Source organism: Citrus sinensis, chromosome 2 (assembly GCF_022201045.2).
Source record: "Citrus sinensis cultivar Valencia sweet orange chromosome 2, DVS_A1.0, whole genome shotgun sequence".
NCBI lineage: Eukaryota > Viridiplantae > Streptophyta > Magnoliopsida > Sapindales > Rutaceae > Citrus > Citrus sinensis.
Window position 1 is genome coordinate 4,993,517 of NC_068557.1, and position 16,885 is coordinate 5,010,401.

General features: G+C 33.5%; 2 protein-coding genes across 3 annotated transcripts; both read left to right on the forward strand.

The window, feature by feature from the left end:
* The first annotated feature begins 348 nt into the window (after window positions 1-348).
* Window positions 349-4,021, forward strand: LOC102609540 (WAT1-related protein At5g40240-like). Its single transcript, XM_006470329.4, has 7 exons — window positions 349-805; window positions 910-978; window positions 1,070-1,183; window positions 2,647-2,884; window positions 3,133-3,291; window positions 3,378-3,529; window positions 3,813-4,021. The coding sequence occupies exons 1-7, from the start codon at window positions 615-617 to the stop codon at window positions 3,928-3,930; spliced, it is 1,041 nt and encodes a 346-aa protein (XP_006470392.2). The 5' UTR covers window positions 349-614; the 3' UTR covers window positions 3,931-4,021.
* An 8,062-nt stretch (window positions 4,022-12,083) lies between these two features.
* On the forward strand, window positions 12,084-15,798 carry LOC102615471 (WAT1-related protein At5g40240-like). Of its 2 annotated transcripts, XM_052435574.1 has the most exons (7): window positions 12,085-12,525; window positions 12,622-12,690; window positions 12,798-12,911; window positions 14,220-14,457; window positions 14,757-14,915; window positions 15,008-15,159; window positions 15,444-15,798. In XM_052435574.1, the coding sequence occupies exons 1-7, from the start codon at window positions 12,335-12,337 to the stop codon at window positions 15,565-15,567; spliced, it is 1,047 nt and encodes a 348-aa protein (XP_052291534.1). In that variant the 5' UTR covers window positions 12,085-12,334; the 3' UTR covers window positions 15,568-15,798. The 2 variants fall into 2 exon arrangements, with proteins under 2 accessions (XP_052291535.1, XP_052291534.1); XM_052435575.1 differs by lacking the exon at window positions 12,798-12,911 and having other exon boundaries at window positions 12,084-12,525.
* The last annotated feature ends 1,087 nt before the right edge of the window (window positions 15,799-16,885 follow it).

Here is a 16,885-nt window from a genome sequence, read left to right on the forward strand (position 1 = left end):
GACGGTATCAATATTTCAATTTGGATGATAAGAGGTGAATGTGGAGATCAACATGACAAGTAATAATGATGACCTTTTAAACCAAGGCAACTATAGTCATTTTCTTCACAAAATTAGAGTTCTTTCCCAAAATAATTTTACAAATTTGATTTTTAATTAATGCTCATAATCTTTGTTGCTATTGGGGTTTCCCTCCATTTATATTATTTTCCTGCATAATCAAAACTAGAATAATTAATATGCATACGTATACATTTAATTAAAAATAAGATGATATTGAAAACTGAGTCTCATTGTCTATGAATAAAAGAATAGAAAATAGCAAGACTGATAGAGCTTATGAAAATATTTAGGCAGACAGCACTCGGCAACAATGAATTATTAACTAAATTTTTCAAGAAACATCTTCTCAAACCCAAATATATATTTAGTTCAAAATTAACGTGTAAATTGGCATCAACAATGAATAACATCTTCCTCTTTCGATAGTCATCAATAAAGACAAAATTCCTATAATTATCATTGTTTATTTTTTCAATGGTTGGTAAGAGCAGTTAAAGAGTGAAATCTTGCCATTTTTAGAGAACGAGAGAGAGTGCGTGCACTGTGTAGAGATGGAAAGGAGCAACTCATACAAGGATGGTTTGTTATTCACAGCCATGGTGGTAGCGGAGTGCACAAACGTAGGCTTAAACATTCTATTCAAGTTAGCTACTAACAAAGGAATGAGCTATTTTGTCTTCATCTTCTATTCTTCTGCTACTGCTACTCTTGTTCTCCTTCTGTTTCCCTTCATCTTTCGCAGGTCCTTACTAACTATTATTCTCTCATTCTTCTTTTGATCATCAGATCATTAATATAAAAAAATCATCTTTCATTTGTTAATATTTGAGTTTGATTTTTATCCAGTAATACGGCGTCGCTTCCTTTGTTAAAGTTTCCTGTCATTTCCAGAATCTGCCTTCTTAGCCTCATTGGGTTTGTAGAATTTTTGGAAACAAAGCTTTGATTGATTTGTTTTGTTTTAATTAACTTTCTTGAATTTTTACCTTTTTTTTTGGGAGAGCAGTTCTTTGCTTCGGATTCTTGGCTATACAGGCATAGCATATAGCTCTCCAACTCTTGCCTCAATGATCAGCAATCTCACTCCTGGGTTCACCTTCACCCTTGCCATCATTTTCAGGTTCGTTCATTTTCACATCAACATACGGAATTTGGCGAAATAGTCACGGAAACATTTTTACTTTTAAAAGTAGTCATACAAAATTATTTTTTAGACAATTATACTCAAATGAAATAAAATTTGATCATCATAGTTTATGAACATAATTGTCAAAAAATTATGATTATTTTCCAAAACGAAAAGTCTATGTGATTCTTTTACAAAATTACGAGGGTAGCGTTGTTTTTTTTTATTATTGTATTTTCTTAAATTGGTTATACACCACTGAAATTATTTTGATACGCCTATGATGTTCCATGACAAAGAAAATGGATAAAAAGCATGCGGATAAAAGATAATAAAATATCTAAATGATTGGCCATTAAAAAAAAAGTCTATATTATGAGAAATTTTAGAATAAATTGGAAGTAATATAACCAATTAATGCATATACGACAAGTGTATTTGAATTTTATATAATTATCAATTGCATGTTGGTTCTTCAAAATAAATATATACATATTATAATATCGTTTGCTTATTGTATAGCTAATATAGTACCTCAAATGTATTCTAAAATTTCTCCCCTATTATATATATGTCATGTCATGGTTCTACAACATTTTTTTATTTGAAATATCTCATCGTTTCTGAACTTTCCACTTCTTTGCTTTAGATTTTTTATGGAATAGTGAAAATTAGTGGAATAGACAACAAAAATAGTAGCGACTTAACAACTGCTAGAATAAAATTCCTAGACAGTTTGTCAAATTCATCAATTAATTCATTTATATGTTTCTGCGTTTGTTTGATCATTTATGACTTTATGTCCATTGACGCATTCAGTACTGTTAATTAATTGTAACAATGCACAAGGGTTAGCAATTACAGTTTGCCAATATCCATGATGTTGTGTGAAAGTGTGAATTGCCTCATTAGAAAGTAAGTTCACTCGCACTCACTTATGTCCCTAATTTTATTTAAAATGTCAACAAAGTCCCAAACGTTTATATGAGTTTTTAGACCATATGTAATAAAAATATAAAATAATATTTTACCTCTTATTTCAGTTCTATATAGATTATGCGATCCCTAATAACTACACTTATCTATCTACATATCGAGTCATGAATATGATTTTTAGACTAAATGTAATCGTGATCTAAGCTTAACAGTTAAGTAAATATTATCTATTTTGGACGTAAAACACGTCGCATATTGTATTTGGTCAGATTTTGTCCTCCCTTACTATGTGGGATATCATCATAAAAATTAGACTTTTTTTTTTTTTTTAATTTGGAACAAACATGGACCTGCGTGGAAATTACCCAAAAGAATGGCTAACTTGTCGTGTAGCTTTATGTTGGTGACCTTGATCCATTATTCTTGATCATTTTTGTTTTTGGTAAATATGTCCTCAGCCATCACCGTCAACTATCACTTTTTCACTTTTATTTTTTTCCCGTTCCTATTTTCCCAAATAGGATGGAAAAACTAGCATTGAGGAGTTTAGGCACTTGGGCTAAAATAATTGGCACAGTGGTGTCAGTATCAGGAGCAATGCTGGTGGTTCTTTACAAGGGCCCAACAATCATATCGCCTTCATCAACAGCTTTGCAATCTCTTCAATGGCCTCTACAATCAACACAATCAAAATGGGTCATGGGTGGCCTTTTGCTTCTTATGGAGAACCTACTTATTTCAGTCTGGTACATTATACAGGTAAGTAACAAAAATATTAATAATGCTCGGAATTTCAGCATATGAGTAATCCCAACTAATGTGCCAGCTGATTTAGAGTACTACACTTGGTAAATTATTAATCACACCATGATGTTACAGTTACTGATAAAACTATCATATCCATTTAGAATCCAAATGGGACTTTTAGCATTATTGTAAAATTATAACATTCATTCTTTAATATACTTTCATATAAAGATTTTTTGAATTCTGTGACTTTTTAACAGACCCAAATTATAAAGTTATACCCAGCAGAATTTGTCGTAACATTGCTTTACTGCGTGTTTGCAACAATTATATCTGCGCCGATATGTTTCCTGGGAGAGTCAAATTTGAGTGCTTGGAGGCTAAAACCTGATATAGAATTGGCTTCCATTGTCTATTCGGTAAGAATCCAATAGAAAAGGCTTGAATTCCAAAGAAAGGGATCAATTGAAATGTCTAATGAAAGATTCTTTTACTTTTGTTTCAGGCATTCTTTGGATTAACATTTAGTACTGTTGTGCATACATTTGGCTTACACATGAAAGGCCCTGTGTACACAGCAATTTTTAAGCCTTTATCAGTTGCCATTGCAGCAATTATGAGTTTCATATTCCTTGGCGAGTCTCTCCATCTAGGGAGGTATTACTATTATAATCAACTCCGCACTAGTTGGCTTGCTAGTCTCTGTTTTGAATTTCGAATCGGTGCTGAGCTTTTTAAAATCTTTTATCATATGTGTATTTATAACAATGTATAATTAAGATTTAAATTTTTATTTTTTATTATCTAATAACTACTTATCATAACATTATTAAAAAAATGTAAAAAAACTTATCAACTCAGCACAGAATCCAAATTCATTTTTGTTTTTATATGATTTCTTAATGTTTTTCTTGATTGTAATTCCTTCTGCTGCATGCAGTGTGATTGGAGGAGTAATAATATGTGTTGGGTTTTATGTTGTAATATGGGGAAAGGCCAATGACGAAGAAGGGGAAAACGAAGACTCTAGTAAAATCTCATTGTTGCAAAGCCCTTAAAATTGAAGATATATAAAGATTGTACGGTATCAAATATCTTATCGCTAACCGCTTGGATGCACTATCAATTGAAGTTAATAGTTTTTTGTTTTTTTGGGGGTTATTTTCCAATGCCTTTAGTAGTTTATTCATTATTTTTCACTGAGCTGTATGCTATTGTTATGATTTTAGAGGCTATCACATCTAAGAGCTAGTATCATATTTAGTTTGAATGCGATTCTCTTGATGTCCTCATTAATTTTCAGCATTTAAGTTATCATTATTGCCCTCGTTATGATCTCTATGTTCGTTGGTTGAATTGCATTCTCGTCTTAAACTTGAATCCTTCAAATGCTCTCATATTTATGGAGAAGGGAACGTAGTGGCTAATATTTTTAGCTAATATTGGCTTGACTTTTTGTAATTAGACTTAGTAAAACAGTCCTCTTACTGTTATTTGTAAGAGCTTGCACGAGGAATACTGGGGCATGCCCAGGAATTGATTCATTTAATCGGTCAAGCTGCTCTTATTTGTTGTTGTTTTTTATTTTTTTTTCCCGTTAAAATACCTAGGCTGTCCTCTTTATCAATAGGCTTGCATGCAACGCAGGGAAAAAAAATGACACAATGTACGAAGTAATCTCCCCTCATTGGCCCATAAAAACCAGCCGGTCCAAGTAGATTCCTAAAGCAGAGATCATGATTCTCTCCTGATCTGATCATCTCCTAAATAACTTAATTGTTAATTGGTAATTAACAAATAAACTAATAAAAGAAGTTGAATCTTATCCATACACTACCATTAAAAGACACATAACAAAAAATCTTAAAAAAACTCAAAAAAAATCAGATCAAGAGATAATCATTTTACCTAAAGCTGAGGGTCACCTCGCATGACAGGCAATAACAGAGGAACACATGGACTTCAACCATAAAGGTCCCTTGCCATTTGCCAATCCTTCAAAGACCAACTCACTAGAGCTGCAAAAGTTATAAGGCTCACTCGTGAGTCCCAAAAGGCCCACGTCTGAAAAACATTGGGTCATACGTCAGGCTCAAGAGTCCACCATGCCTACTACTACATTTTCAAAGTAATGTCACAAATTGGGCAATTTTCAAAAACCTCCCCTGAGATTTAATATAATTTCACTTAGATAGTAAGTTTGATTGTATTCTCACTTACCTCCCCTGTCGTTAGTATACATACGGTTTGACCGTTAGTTGACTTGTAAAATTACTAAAATATCCAAACCACTTAAACCAAGCCTAAGATTTGGCACCAACAACTTCATACGGGTGCTTTTACCAATGACTGTGTTTATGGACAAAAATAGGGTACCATACTTCTCTCCAAATTCAACCTAGGTCTTGACTTTTCCGGCAACAATCGACGGTGGGTGGACGAGCTTTTGATAGCAAATTGATCTCCGGCAGCACGTGACTCTACCTTCGCCAATTTTGGCCGCAATATTTCTGTCAAGTTACCGGTAATCTTGGCTATGTTTATATTACAAACTCTTTTTGTTTCTCATTTTAACAAAATAAAAAAAAAATCACCATGTTCATTTTCATTTTCATGTTCATGTGCTTTTTTTTTTTTTTTGGTGAGAAGGTCTATCTCTAGTACGAATGAATCTCTCTCTTTTTTCCTCATCACCTTTCTCTCTCTGGAAAGGTTTTTTCCTCATTCCATTATTTTTTAAAAAAAAATGTAGAGACGAGCAATTAAGTAAAATACACACATATATTGTTGTTTTTAATTTATAATATAAAGTAATAAAATATTATTTTTGTATTTCATATATAAATAAATAAATATTATGACATAAAAAAGCAAAAACGGTTTGCTCTCCCCATTTTGGCCGAATTTTCCAGAATAAGTTGCAGCTCTTGATATTATGACTCTCCTCCATCTATATATTCTACACACATTACACAATACTTGCTTCCCCCCATTCTCCATTAATCAATTAATTTATATGCTTTTTTTTAATTTTACAGGAAAGGAACAAGCGTTTTCTCAAGCCCAGCTGCTCTTTTAATTAATTACTACTGTAAGTACTCAATATTTAGACTAAAAAGTTGGATTCAACCCATCTACTTCTTCCTTTTATATAAATCATTTTTCTTTTTCTTTTCTAACCATATTTATTTATACCGAAATGAAATGAAATGATATTGATAGCTAGATGAGTGTAAGATTGATTATAGATGAGTATTAGGATTGATTCGTTGTGTGAATATCAAAAACAACTTTATTAAATTGATAGGTAAAAAATGGCACATGAGGTGTTCGACAAAATGCATATTACGGTTTGTTTGTCTCATTTTAAGTAGATTAAGTAGAATGGCACATTGATGGGAAGACAAATTTTGTAAGCTCATCATATAGCACGACAAATCTGCGAGAAACGGCTTAAAACGCATTTACGAATTCTGTAAAATTGCGCGCGCGATGAGTGGAGAAACGTGCACGCTCGTGCGACGGGCATTGAAATGCGTGCGCGATGCGTTTCAGCACCCATCGCCCGTGTGAGAAGCAGTCGTTGCACGCGCGATGAGTGGAGAAACATGCACGCTCGCGCGACAGGCATTGAAACGCGTGCGCGATGAGCGCTCGTCTCGTTCGCGTTTCAGCACCCATCCCCCGTGTGAGAAGCAGTCGTTGCGCGCGGGACGTGTGCTTCTCAAGTGCGTGACGAGCGCACTCATCGTGCACGCGACAAGCGGCCATTGCGCATGCTTTGCTTCGCTGTCGGTGATATGGTGTGTGTTCCTACATGGTTCAATATAGTTCTGATAATAATAATTTCAAGATTTTATGATATCTTAACATTGGATAGGAATTCTTATGGCCATCTACAGGTTTTAATTCCAATTAACTTGGAAGACAACCATTGGGTTGTACCTGTTGAGTGTTAGAAAATGCATATTTATAAAGTAGAAAACCGTCATTTTACATTTCAAGTCTTACTAACACCTTTACTTTCATGAATTTAACCTTCTTTTGATTTAATTCCGTTTGTTTTATTTTAATTAAGTATTTTATGTATTTTAGGGGCATTATAGTCATTTCACAATAAAGGAGAGATCAGACGGCAAAACAGACATCACTTTTGAACTTAGGACTGTCGAAAACCTTAGGAGGAGCATAAAAAGAAAAATAAGACTATTCACATGTACAGTACTATTCACGTATATGGTACTGTATACGTTACTGTTCACAACACTGTTCACATAGACGGATCGATGACGTGGCATTGACCGATGATGTGGCATTGACCGATGAGGTGTCACGATCCTGTTGGGCTAAAATTCTTATGTACTGTTGATTGTGACATGGCAGCATATCAGTGGATGAAAAATCTCGCGTACGGTACATGCATCACACATGATTATTTTCAACCAAACCGCGTTACTGTTCATCCGAGTCAAACCGCGTTACTGTTCATCCGAGTCAAACCGCGTTACTGTTCATCCGAGTCAAACCGCGTTACTGTTCATCCGAGTCAAACCGTGTTACTGTTCATCCGCGTGGTCAAACCGTGGACTGTTGACTGATGACGTGGCGCAATCCTGAACGTCCAAACTGTTTTTAATCCGATGGCCATGATTTACTCCATGTATCTATAAAAAGGGGGCCTCCCCCCCCTAATTTGATATCTCTGAATCCATTTTTGGGATCCATTTTATGTAATTCATTCTCCATCTTATATTTTCTTCGTATTTTAATAAATTTCCATTTTGCCCCTAGTTCAATTATGAGTGGCTAATTTTCTTTCAAGCTTGGGTTGAAGGTGAAGTCTCAACATGTGTCATGAGCTTAATTTGGTAAATTTATTTTCTCTTCCCCTCTAGTTTTTGTGGATGTTTTGACTTCTCGTCGACAAATAATAATAATCTTGTCTAGATACCGCCTTGGTTACACCGGCTCTCTAGTATAAGGTTATTATTATTTGGCACGATAAGCCCTTAGCACCATATTGATTAGAGCGTGGTTCATGAGGTGTTGATTCCCCCTCATGATTTAATTGGCATTAATAAGGATTATTTAGCCCATGATGCATGTTGATACGGATCCAGATACCCAAGTACGTCATTTTAATAGAATTCTCTTCAATTTATTCTCGCCATTTCAATTCCAATTTTAGAATTTATTCTCGCCATTTTAATTTAAGTTTTAGCATATCCCAAATCATTTCCACCACAAATCCAATCACCCATTTACAAAATTAATTATACACAATTAAAATCCACCTCCTCGTGGGATCGACACTCGTCACCATTGATCTATACTACAATAGATTCGTGCGCTTGCGAGTACATTAAAATTTGCACAACAGTACCCCGAGTAGACTTCCGGCGCAAGCAGATGTCTATCTATGACTTAATGAAGGAGTTTCGCGATGACAAAACGTATTGTCAGCTTTTGAAGCCACTTTAAGTTATCTTTCCCCAATGGCTGGAAGATGTTAGGTTTTACGACATCCGGCCAAACTTACATTGTGCGGAACGGAACTGATGAGCGTTGATGATGTGCCTCAACAACAGCCCGTAAGTGGCGATTGTGGGGTGTTTATGTTAATGTTTACGATGTACTTAATGTTCAAGCTACAATTTAATTTTGACAGTTAGCATGGACAATATTTTAGGAGGAAGATTGCCATTGACATATTTAACGGTGATATTATGTTATAAATGATATATTAATCTTTTATATTAATTACTGAATCTTGTGTCGACCGAACTTCCATTAATATATTTAAGATTGTTATTATGTCTGTTTTAATACCTTGTGTTAATGAGTTGATTGTTGCTTGGTGAGAATCAAGAGTTGCCTTCTTTTTGTAATTTTATTAAGATGTTGGTTGGTGAGAATCTGTGTTGTGTTATAAGTTGATAGTAGCTTGTGTCAAATATTGGTGGTTTGGTTTTTGTAGCAAAATTGAATCCCTTGCTGGTGGAGACTAATATAGTCTATTGCTGAGAGAAGTAAATTATGTTTTTGTTGTTTTTAATTTCACATCTAGGCAAACATCCTGTAATTTGGGGAGACAACATTTATCTCTCGGGAGACGAGCAGTCGTCGCTCCAACTTTTCGAGACAAGCATTCTGTAATTTGGGGAGACAAATATTATCGCACGGGAGACAACAGCTTGTCTCCCCAAATTTCAGAATGCTTGGCTCGATGCTTGTCTCTCCAAATTTGAGAATACTCACTGTAATTTCGAGACAAGCATTTTGTAATTTGGGGAGACAAGCACTGTTGCACGAGAGACAATATCATGTCTCCCCAAATTACAGAATACTTGTTTCTGTAATTTCGAGCCAAGCATTCTGTAATTTGGGGGGACAAGCAGATAAATGTTGTCTCCCCAAATTACAGGATGTTTGCCTGGAGGTGAAATAAAAAACTACAAAAACATAATTTACTTCTCTCAACAACAGACTATACTAATCTCCATCAAGTTATTTGTCACCCAACCGGCAACACAAATAACAAACATTATAATTTATGCCGAGACCTAAAAAACATTAATATCAGTTAATTGAATTGGAAAATAACACTAACAAGAATGTCACCATAACTTAAATAACAGTCACATATGCATTTCTACAGCTTACAGTTGGTCACAATCACAATTTGACTGAATTTCATCAGCCTATACATCTACCAGTCGCCTATATACACAAAAAGAACAAAAATAATAACTACAGTAACAAAGTGCCATGATAGATAGCTGAGTTATACTTTATACATGGCATTGTCACTATGTTAGTATCACATTTATACAAAATATACAAAAACTCAATCTTGTGCCTATGACAGAGTACAAAAAGATGATACGACATCTCACAACGTCAACAACTTCATTAACCTCTCCTTCGCTATCAGCATAAGGTAAATCATTTTTAATATTATTTTATGAACATTTATCTGCAAAGACATCTTTATCGTCATTTGTTGCCATCATCTCAACAAAATCTTCTATTGCTGTCACTTGCTCGATGCGAACCTCATCATTCAAATCAGGAAGAGCAAACTCAGTCTCATCCGCTAAGTCAAAGCAGTCCATTTCAACTGGCCTTTCGTCTATATCATATCTGAATAAGCACACGTTAATAAATGAAAGTAAAGTAATAATTATGAATAATAATAATAATAATAATAATAATAATGACATTGCTAAATAACAACAACAACAATTACAATATTAAAGAAAAAATGATAATAATAGTACATTTTAATATTTTTCATGTCACGTGCATGTCACATAACACAAAAAAAACTGAGTATGTGAGACAAAAAATGTCGCACGGGCGACAAAACTTGTTGCCCAAAAATACATAATGTCTGTATGTGAGACAAGAGCATGTCACCGCACAAAATACAAAAACATTGTTTCACTTGTTGCCCAAAAATCCTATTTGTCGCCTAAAAAAAAAGAAATTGCGTTCATGCGACAAAAAACTGTCTCACGGGAGACATAAAACTGTCGCCCAAAAACACAGAATGTATGTGTGACAAGAGCATATCGCCGCACAATAGACAAAAACAGTATTTTTGTGCGACAAGACTTGTCCCCCGTGCAACAAATTTGTTGCCTAAAAACACAGAAACTCAATACGGGCGACATCAGTTCATCGTACGTGCGACAACAATGTCACCCAAAAACTCAGTCTGTATTAGTGCGACAAGGGCTTGTCGCACGGGAGACAAACTTGTCACCAACAAACGAAGAAACTGGGTTTCTGCAACGGGAGCACACAAACACTGCAAATTCATAAACATATCAACTTAAGCAAACTTTGGCGGGAAAAATAAAAATTACAGCTAAGACTACTTCTATTTTACACATCCATTTGCAAAACAATAACAAATTTTTTGCTTTATAGCCTTATTACGTTATGTATGGTGTAAATCACAAACATAAAATAACTAATAATTAAATTTTTTCAACTTATGGCCACATATGGCTAAACTCATTCTCCTTTTAATTAATTTTTCCACCACCAACCCATGAACAAGACAAATAAAAAACAACCAACAACCACTTATAAAACTCCAAAAATAAGAAAATCAAAGGTATTTAAAAATTTTAGACTTTCATAAAGTAACTAATCTCTTACAAACTCCAATAACAGTGGCATCTTCCGGCCACCGTTGATCGTCACCGGTCGCTAGCCTTTTCCGACCACCTATGTCTTTCTTCTTCATGGGTTATGTATGCTCTTGATGTGTATTTCTTTTTATTCCAGCAAATGAGAATAGGTAAGTGGAGTGAAAATTGCGAGAGAATGTCATCCATTGCTTTTTTATGCTGGGGAAAGAGAAGAGAAAGAGAAATGCACTCTTTTACACAATGGATATTGTGTCTAATCGGTTAATATAATTGTCCAATATATTTTAAACTATTTTTTATTGTTATTTGATTTTTTTTTATAATTTCAGCTTGTCTTTTACATATTTGCCCTCATCAACTAACGGTCAAACCGTATGTATACTAACGGCAGGGGAGGTAAGTGAGAATACAATCAAACTCGTCATCTAAGTGAAATTATATCAAACCTCACGGGAGGTTTCTGAAAATTGCCCGTCACAAATTTAATATTTACAATAGCTCATCACCTTTTTTTTTTTAATTATACGAGACTATTGCTTAGATTACAACTCATATTTAATGAAATTAATATATTGATATTTACAATCAGACAATTATTAAAACTAATTTACAAATTTTATATAATACAACCCATATTTTTACACTCTCTAATATTTGAGGGACGTCCACTGCTGGGACTAATTTACAAATCTTATATAGCACAATTCAGATTTTTATCCTCTCTAATATTCGATGAACGTCTACTACATTCATATTTTAAAAAAGAGAGGATTGCCTTCAAAAATATACAGAACTCAGAAAACTGAAAGTATTATTAAATTTAAATATACCTTCAAATGATATAAGAGAGGACTATTTATATTAATAGTAATTATCTTAAAAAGAAGGAAAATAAAGTCCTAAACTAGAAAGAAAAGAATAATATACTTTAGAAAATAAGAAAATGATAAGAAATCTAATAAGCATCACTGTTTCTCGTTGATTATGAATAAAATAATAAAAATAGCAAGACCGATGGTACTTAATGAAATATTTAGGCGGACAGCACCCAGCAAGATTGATAACTGAATTTTTCAACCAAACATGTTCTCAAACCCAAATATACTTTTGGTTCGAAATTAATATGTGAATTGGCATCAACAACGAATAGCATCTTCCTCTCTCGATAGTTTATCAATAAAGACAAAATTCCTATAATTGTCATTGTTTATTTTTATTTTTTTAATGGTTGGTAAGAGCAATTAAGAATCAAACCTTGCCATTCCCAGCGAACGATAGAGAGTGTGTGTACTGTGTAGAGATGGAAAGGAGCAACTCATACAAGGATGGTCTGTTATTCACAGCCATGGTGGCAGTGGAGTGCACGAATGTAGGCTTGAACATTCTATTCAAGTTAGCCGCTAGCAAAGGAATGAGCTACTTTGTCTTCGTCTTCTATTCTTATGCTGCTACTACTATTGTTCTCCTCTTTTTCCCCTTCATCTTTCGCAGGTGCTTCATTAACTGTTACTCTCTCAAATCTTCTTTTGATCATCAATCACATTACCAATCAAAAAAATCATCTTTAATTTGTTAATACTTGTTCAGTAACACGGCGTCGCTTCCGTTGTTAAAGTTTCCTGTGATCTCCAGAATCTGCCTCCTTAGCCTCGTTGGGTATGTAGAATATTAATCACTGGAAACAAACGTTGATTGATTTGTTTGGTTATTAATTAATTTTCTAGAATTTTTACTCTCTTTTTTTGGTGGTGGGGGGAGAGCAGATCCTCGTATCAGATTCTTGGGTATACAGGTATAGCATATAGCTCTCCAACTCTAGCTTCAATGATCAGCAATCTCACTCCTGCTTTCACCTTCATCCTTGCTATCATTTTCAGGTTCCATCCTTTTATTTTTAAAAGTACTCTATTATTTTTAGACAATTACATCGAGATAAGATATAAATTGACCATTATAGTTTGAGAATATAATTATCAGGAAAAAAAAGAAATATTAATAATATTTCCTGAGAAGAAAAAGTTTCTGTGATTATTTTACTAAATTACCAGAGTATTATCGGTCTTTTTTTCATAATTATTATATTTTCTTAAATTGATTATGGACCACAGAAATTATTCTTGATACAGCAATGATGTTCCATGACAACCAAAATGGACAAAAAACAAAATTCTAAATGATATTGATTGGTGGTTAGAATAAAAGTCCATACATATATGTCGAATCATGGTTTTAGCGCATTTGCTTTATTTGAAATATCTCATCCTTTCTGAACAACTTTCAACATTTTTGCTTTAGATTCTTTTCAGCTATGGAATAGTGGAAATTAGTGAAAGAGACAACACGAACAGTAGCGATTTAACAACTACAAGATTAAAATTTGAGGAAGTCTGTCAAATTCGTCAATTATCTCATTTATATGTTTCTGTATTTATTTGATCATTTATGTCCATTGACTCGTTCAGTACTGATAATTAATTGTAACAATGCACAAACATTGAGCAATTACAACATGCCAATATCCCTGATGTTTTGAGAAAGTGTGAATGGTTTTATTAAAATGTAAGTTTACTCACTTACGTCTCTAATTTTCTTCAATATATGTCAACAAAGTCCCAAATGCTTATAAGAATTTTACACCATATGCCATAAAAATATACTTTTGTTGCGGTTCTATAGAGATCACACAATCAGCACGTTTAATCATGAAACTATCTCTCAGACTAATTCTAATAGTGATTTAAGTTAAATAATTAAATAAATATTATTTTGTTTTAGACATATGACACATTGGGTGTAAAATATCTCAAAAAATGTCTAAGTTGTCATATAACTTTTATGGCGGTGACCCACTGACTTTGGTCCATTATTTTTTATCATTTTCGTCTTTTGATGTCGAAATATCTCCTCAGTTATCATTGTCAACTGTCACTTTTTTACAATTATGTAAATAATTGTGGAAAAATAGTTTTTTTTTTCTCTCTGGAAATAAGAGTAGAATGACATCTCTCTCGAATATTTGAGAATGTCAAAATTTAAACTCTTGTTCCAAAATTATTTGATTATAAATATATCAATAAATATTCTCATATAATGTGAATTGTAATCCTATACATTAGTCTCTTGTGATAAAAAAAACAGTCACTTTTTCATTTAATCTTTTTCTCTTTCTTATTTTCCCCAAATAGGATGGAAAAACTGGCATTTAGGAGTTTAAGCACTTGGGCTAAAATACTTGGCACGATAGTATCAGTATCAGGAGCAATGCTGGTGGTTCTTTATAAAGGCCCAACTATCATATCGACTTCATCAATGCCTTCACAATCTCTTCAATGGCCTCTACAATCAACACAGTCAAGATGGGTCATCGGTGGCATATTGCTTCTTATTGAGAACCTACTTATTTCAGTCTGGTACATTATACAGGTACATAACAAAATTATGAATAATGCTGAGAGTTTCAGCATACGAGTAATCCCAATTACTCAATTAATGTGTCAGCTTATTAACAGAATCTCATTTGGTAAATTATTAATCACATCATGATGTTACAGTTACAATAAAACTACCATATCTATTTAGAATTCAAATGTTGGGACTTTTAGTATTATCTTAAAATAATTACATTAACTTTTAGTATTATCTTAAAATAATTACATTAACTCTTTAATATACATTCGTATAAAGATTTTAAAGATATTTTGGATTCTTTGACTTTTTAACAGACCCAAATTATGAAGTTATACCCAGCAGAATTTGTCGTAACATTGCTTTACGGCTTGTTTGCCACAATTATATCTGCGCCGATATGTTTCATGGGAGAGTCAAATTTGAGTGCTTGGAGGCTAAAACCTGACGTAGAATTGGCTTCCATTGTATATTCGGTAAGACTCCAATCCAATAGAAGAGACTTGAATTCCGAAGAAGGGCATCGATTGAAATGTCTTAGTGAAAGATTCTTTTCTTTTTGTTTCAGGCATTTTTTGGATTAACATTTAGTGCTGTTGTGCACACATTTGGCCTGCGCATGAAAGGCCCTGTGTACACAGCAATTTTCAAGCCTTTATCAATTGCCATCGCAGCCATTATGAGTTTCATATTCCTCGGCGAGGCTCTCCATCTAGGGAGGTAATATTAATATAATCAATTACCCACTAGTTGGCTTGCTAGTTTTTGTTTTGAATTTCGAGTCGGGGCCGAACTTTTTATAATCTTTTGCTAACGTGAATTTATAACAATATATGATTAAAATTTAATTTTATATTATTTCTTATTTAATAACTATCAATTACAAATTATTAAAAGAAAAAAAGTAGAAAGATTATCAACTTATCACAAAATTTAAATCCATTTTTGTTCTTGTATGACTTATTAATGTCTTTCTTAATTATAATCTCTTTTGTTGCATGCAGCGTGATTGGAGGAGTAATAATATGTGTAGGGTTTTATGCTGTATTATGGGGAAAGGCTAATGATGAAGGGGGAAAGAACGAAGACTCTTGTAAAATCACATTGTTGCAAAGTCCTTCAAGTTGAAGACATACACAGATTGTACGGTATCAAATATCTTATTGCTAACCGCTTGTATGCATTGTCAATTGGAGCTATGTCTTTAGGGGTTTATTCATCATTTTACTCTGAGTTGTATGTTGTCGCTATGATTTTAGAGGTTGTCATGTCTAAGGGTTGGTCTCTTATTTGGCTTGAATGTGATTCTCTTGATACCGTTGTTTATTTTTGGCGTTCAATTTATCTCACTTCTAATGATCTCTATGTTCGTTGGTTGAATTATACTTGTCGAATTATACTTGTCGATTTATACTTGTATCCTTCAAATGGTGAGGGTGTGCGTGTACCGATGTGAGATAATGTAAGAGAGATGGAGGGGTGTGTGTGTAGGCATGAGATGGAGAGAGATGGTGAATTGGTGAGGGTGTGTGTGCCGATGTGAGAGAGATGGATTGGGAGAGATGGGTGGTGTGCATCTGTGTGTCTGTCGGCCTAGTGTGAGAGACAGATGGGGAAGCTGTCGTGTGTGTGTGTGAGATTCAGGGTTTAGAATTTATTTATTTATTTATATTTTTTAATTTCAAGTGGAAAAATTGATTAGTTTGTCGATTCAGTTCAGTTTTGACCCGAACTGAACACAAACCAATCGGTTTACTTATTTTTGACCCATTCGATTCTTACTCTCTGAATTGAACCGAACCAAACGGAAAGATTTCAATTCGGTTCGACAAAAACTGAATCATTTGCCCACCCCTACTACATAATCAAAAGTAGAATAATTAACATACATACCTTTACATTTAAAAATAATATGTTTTGAATACTAAGTGATGCAGCGGAAAATTAATGTTTTAATATTCAGTTGATTCTAAATAATACTAAAATAAAAGAAGGAACTAAATTCATGTTCATTCGAAAGAATACTATGAACTTATGGGGTTAAGACTCATAGATTCCGCAAAATACCGAAAATCAACTAATCTTAAAAACTCATATAGAACTTTAAAAATTAAAAATATTATTGAACTTAAATCTACCTTCAAAGGCTACAAGAGAGGGCTATTTATATTATTAGTAATTATCTTAAACCATAAAGAAGGAAATAAAGTCTAAAACTAGAAAGAAAAGAATGATAAACTTTAGATAATAAGAAAACTAATCTAAATATAATAAGAATTTCAAATAGGCATCATTAAATTTCAGTGATTATGAATAAAATAATAAAAACAGCAAGACCGACAGCACTTTTAGAAATATTTAGGCAGACAACAATAGCAAGAATGATAACTGAATTTTTCAATCAAACATGTTCTCAGACCCAAATATATTAGTTCGAAATTAATGT

Excerpts from the sequence above, each read along its gene's own strand:
- LOC102609540 (XM_006470329.4), top strand. The coding sequence starts at position 615 with ATGGAAAGGAGCAACTCATACAAGGATGGTTTGTTATTCACAGCCATG. Across the intron at positions 2,885-3,132 it reads CAGTCTGGTACATTATACAG|ACCCAAATTATAAAGTTATA; the intron begins GTAAGTAACAAA and ends ACTTTTTAACAG. Across the intron at positions 3,530-3,812 it reads GAGTCTCTCCATCTAGGGAG|TGTGATTGGAGGAGTAATAA; the intron begins GTATTACTATTA and ends TGCTGCATGCAG.
- LOC102615471 (XM_052435574.1), top strand. The coding sequence starts at position 12,335 with ATGGAAAGGAGCAACTCATACAAGGATGGTCTGTTATTCACAGCCATG. Across the intron at positions 12,526-12,621 it reads TTCCCCTTCATCTTTCGCAG|TAACACGGCGTCGCTTCCGT; the intron begins GTGCTTCATTAA and ends ATACTTGTTCAG. Across the intron at positions 15,160-15,443 it reads GAGGCTCTCCATCTAGGGAG|CGTGATTGGAGGAGTAATAA; the intron begins GTAATATTAATA and ends TGTTGCATGCAG.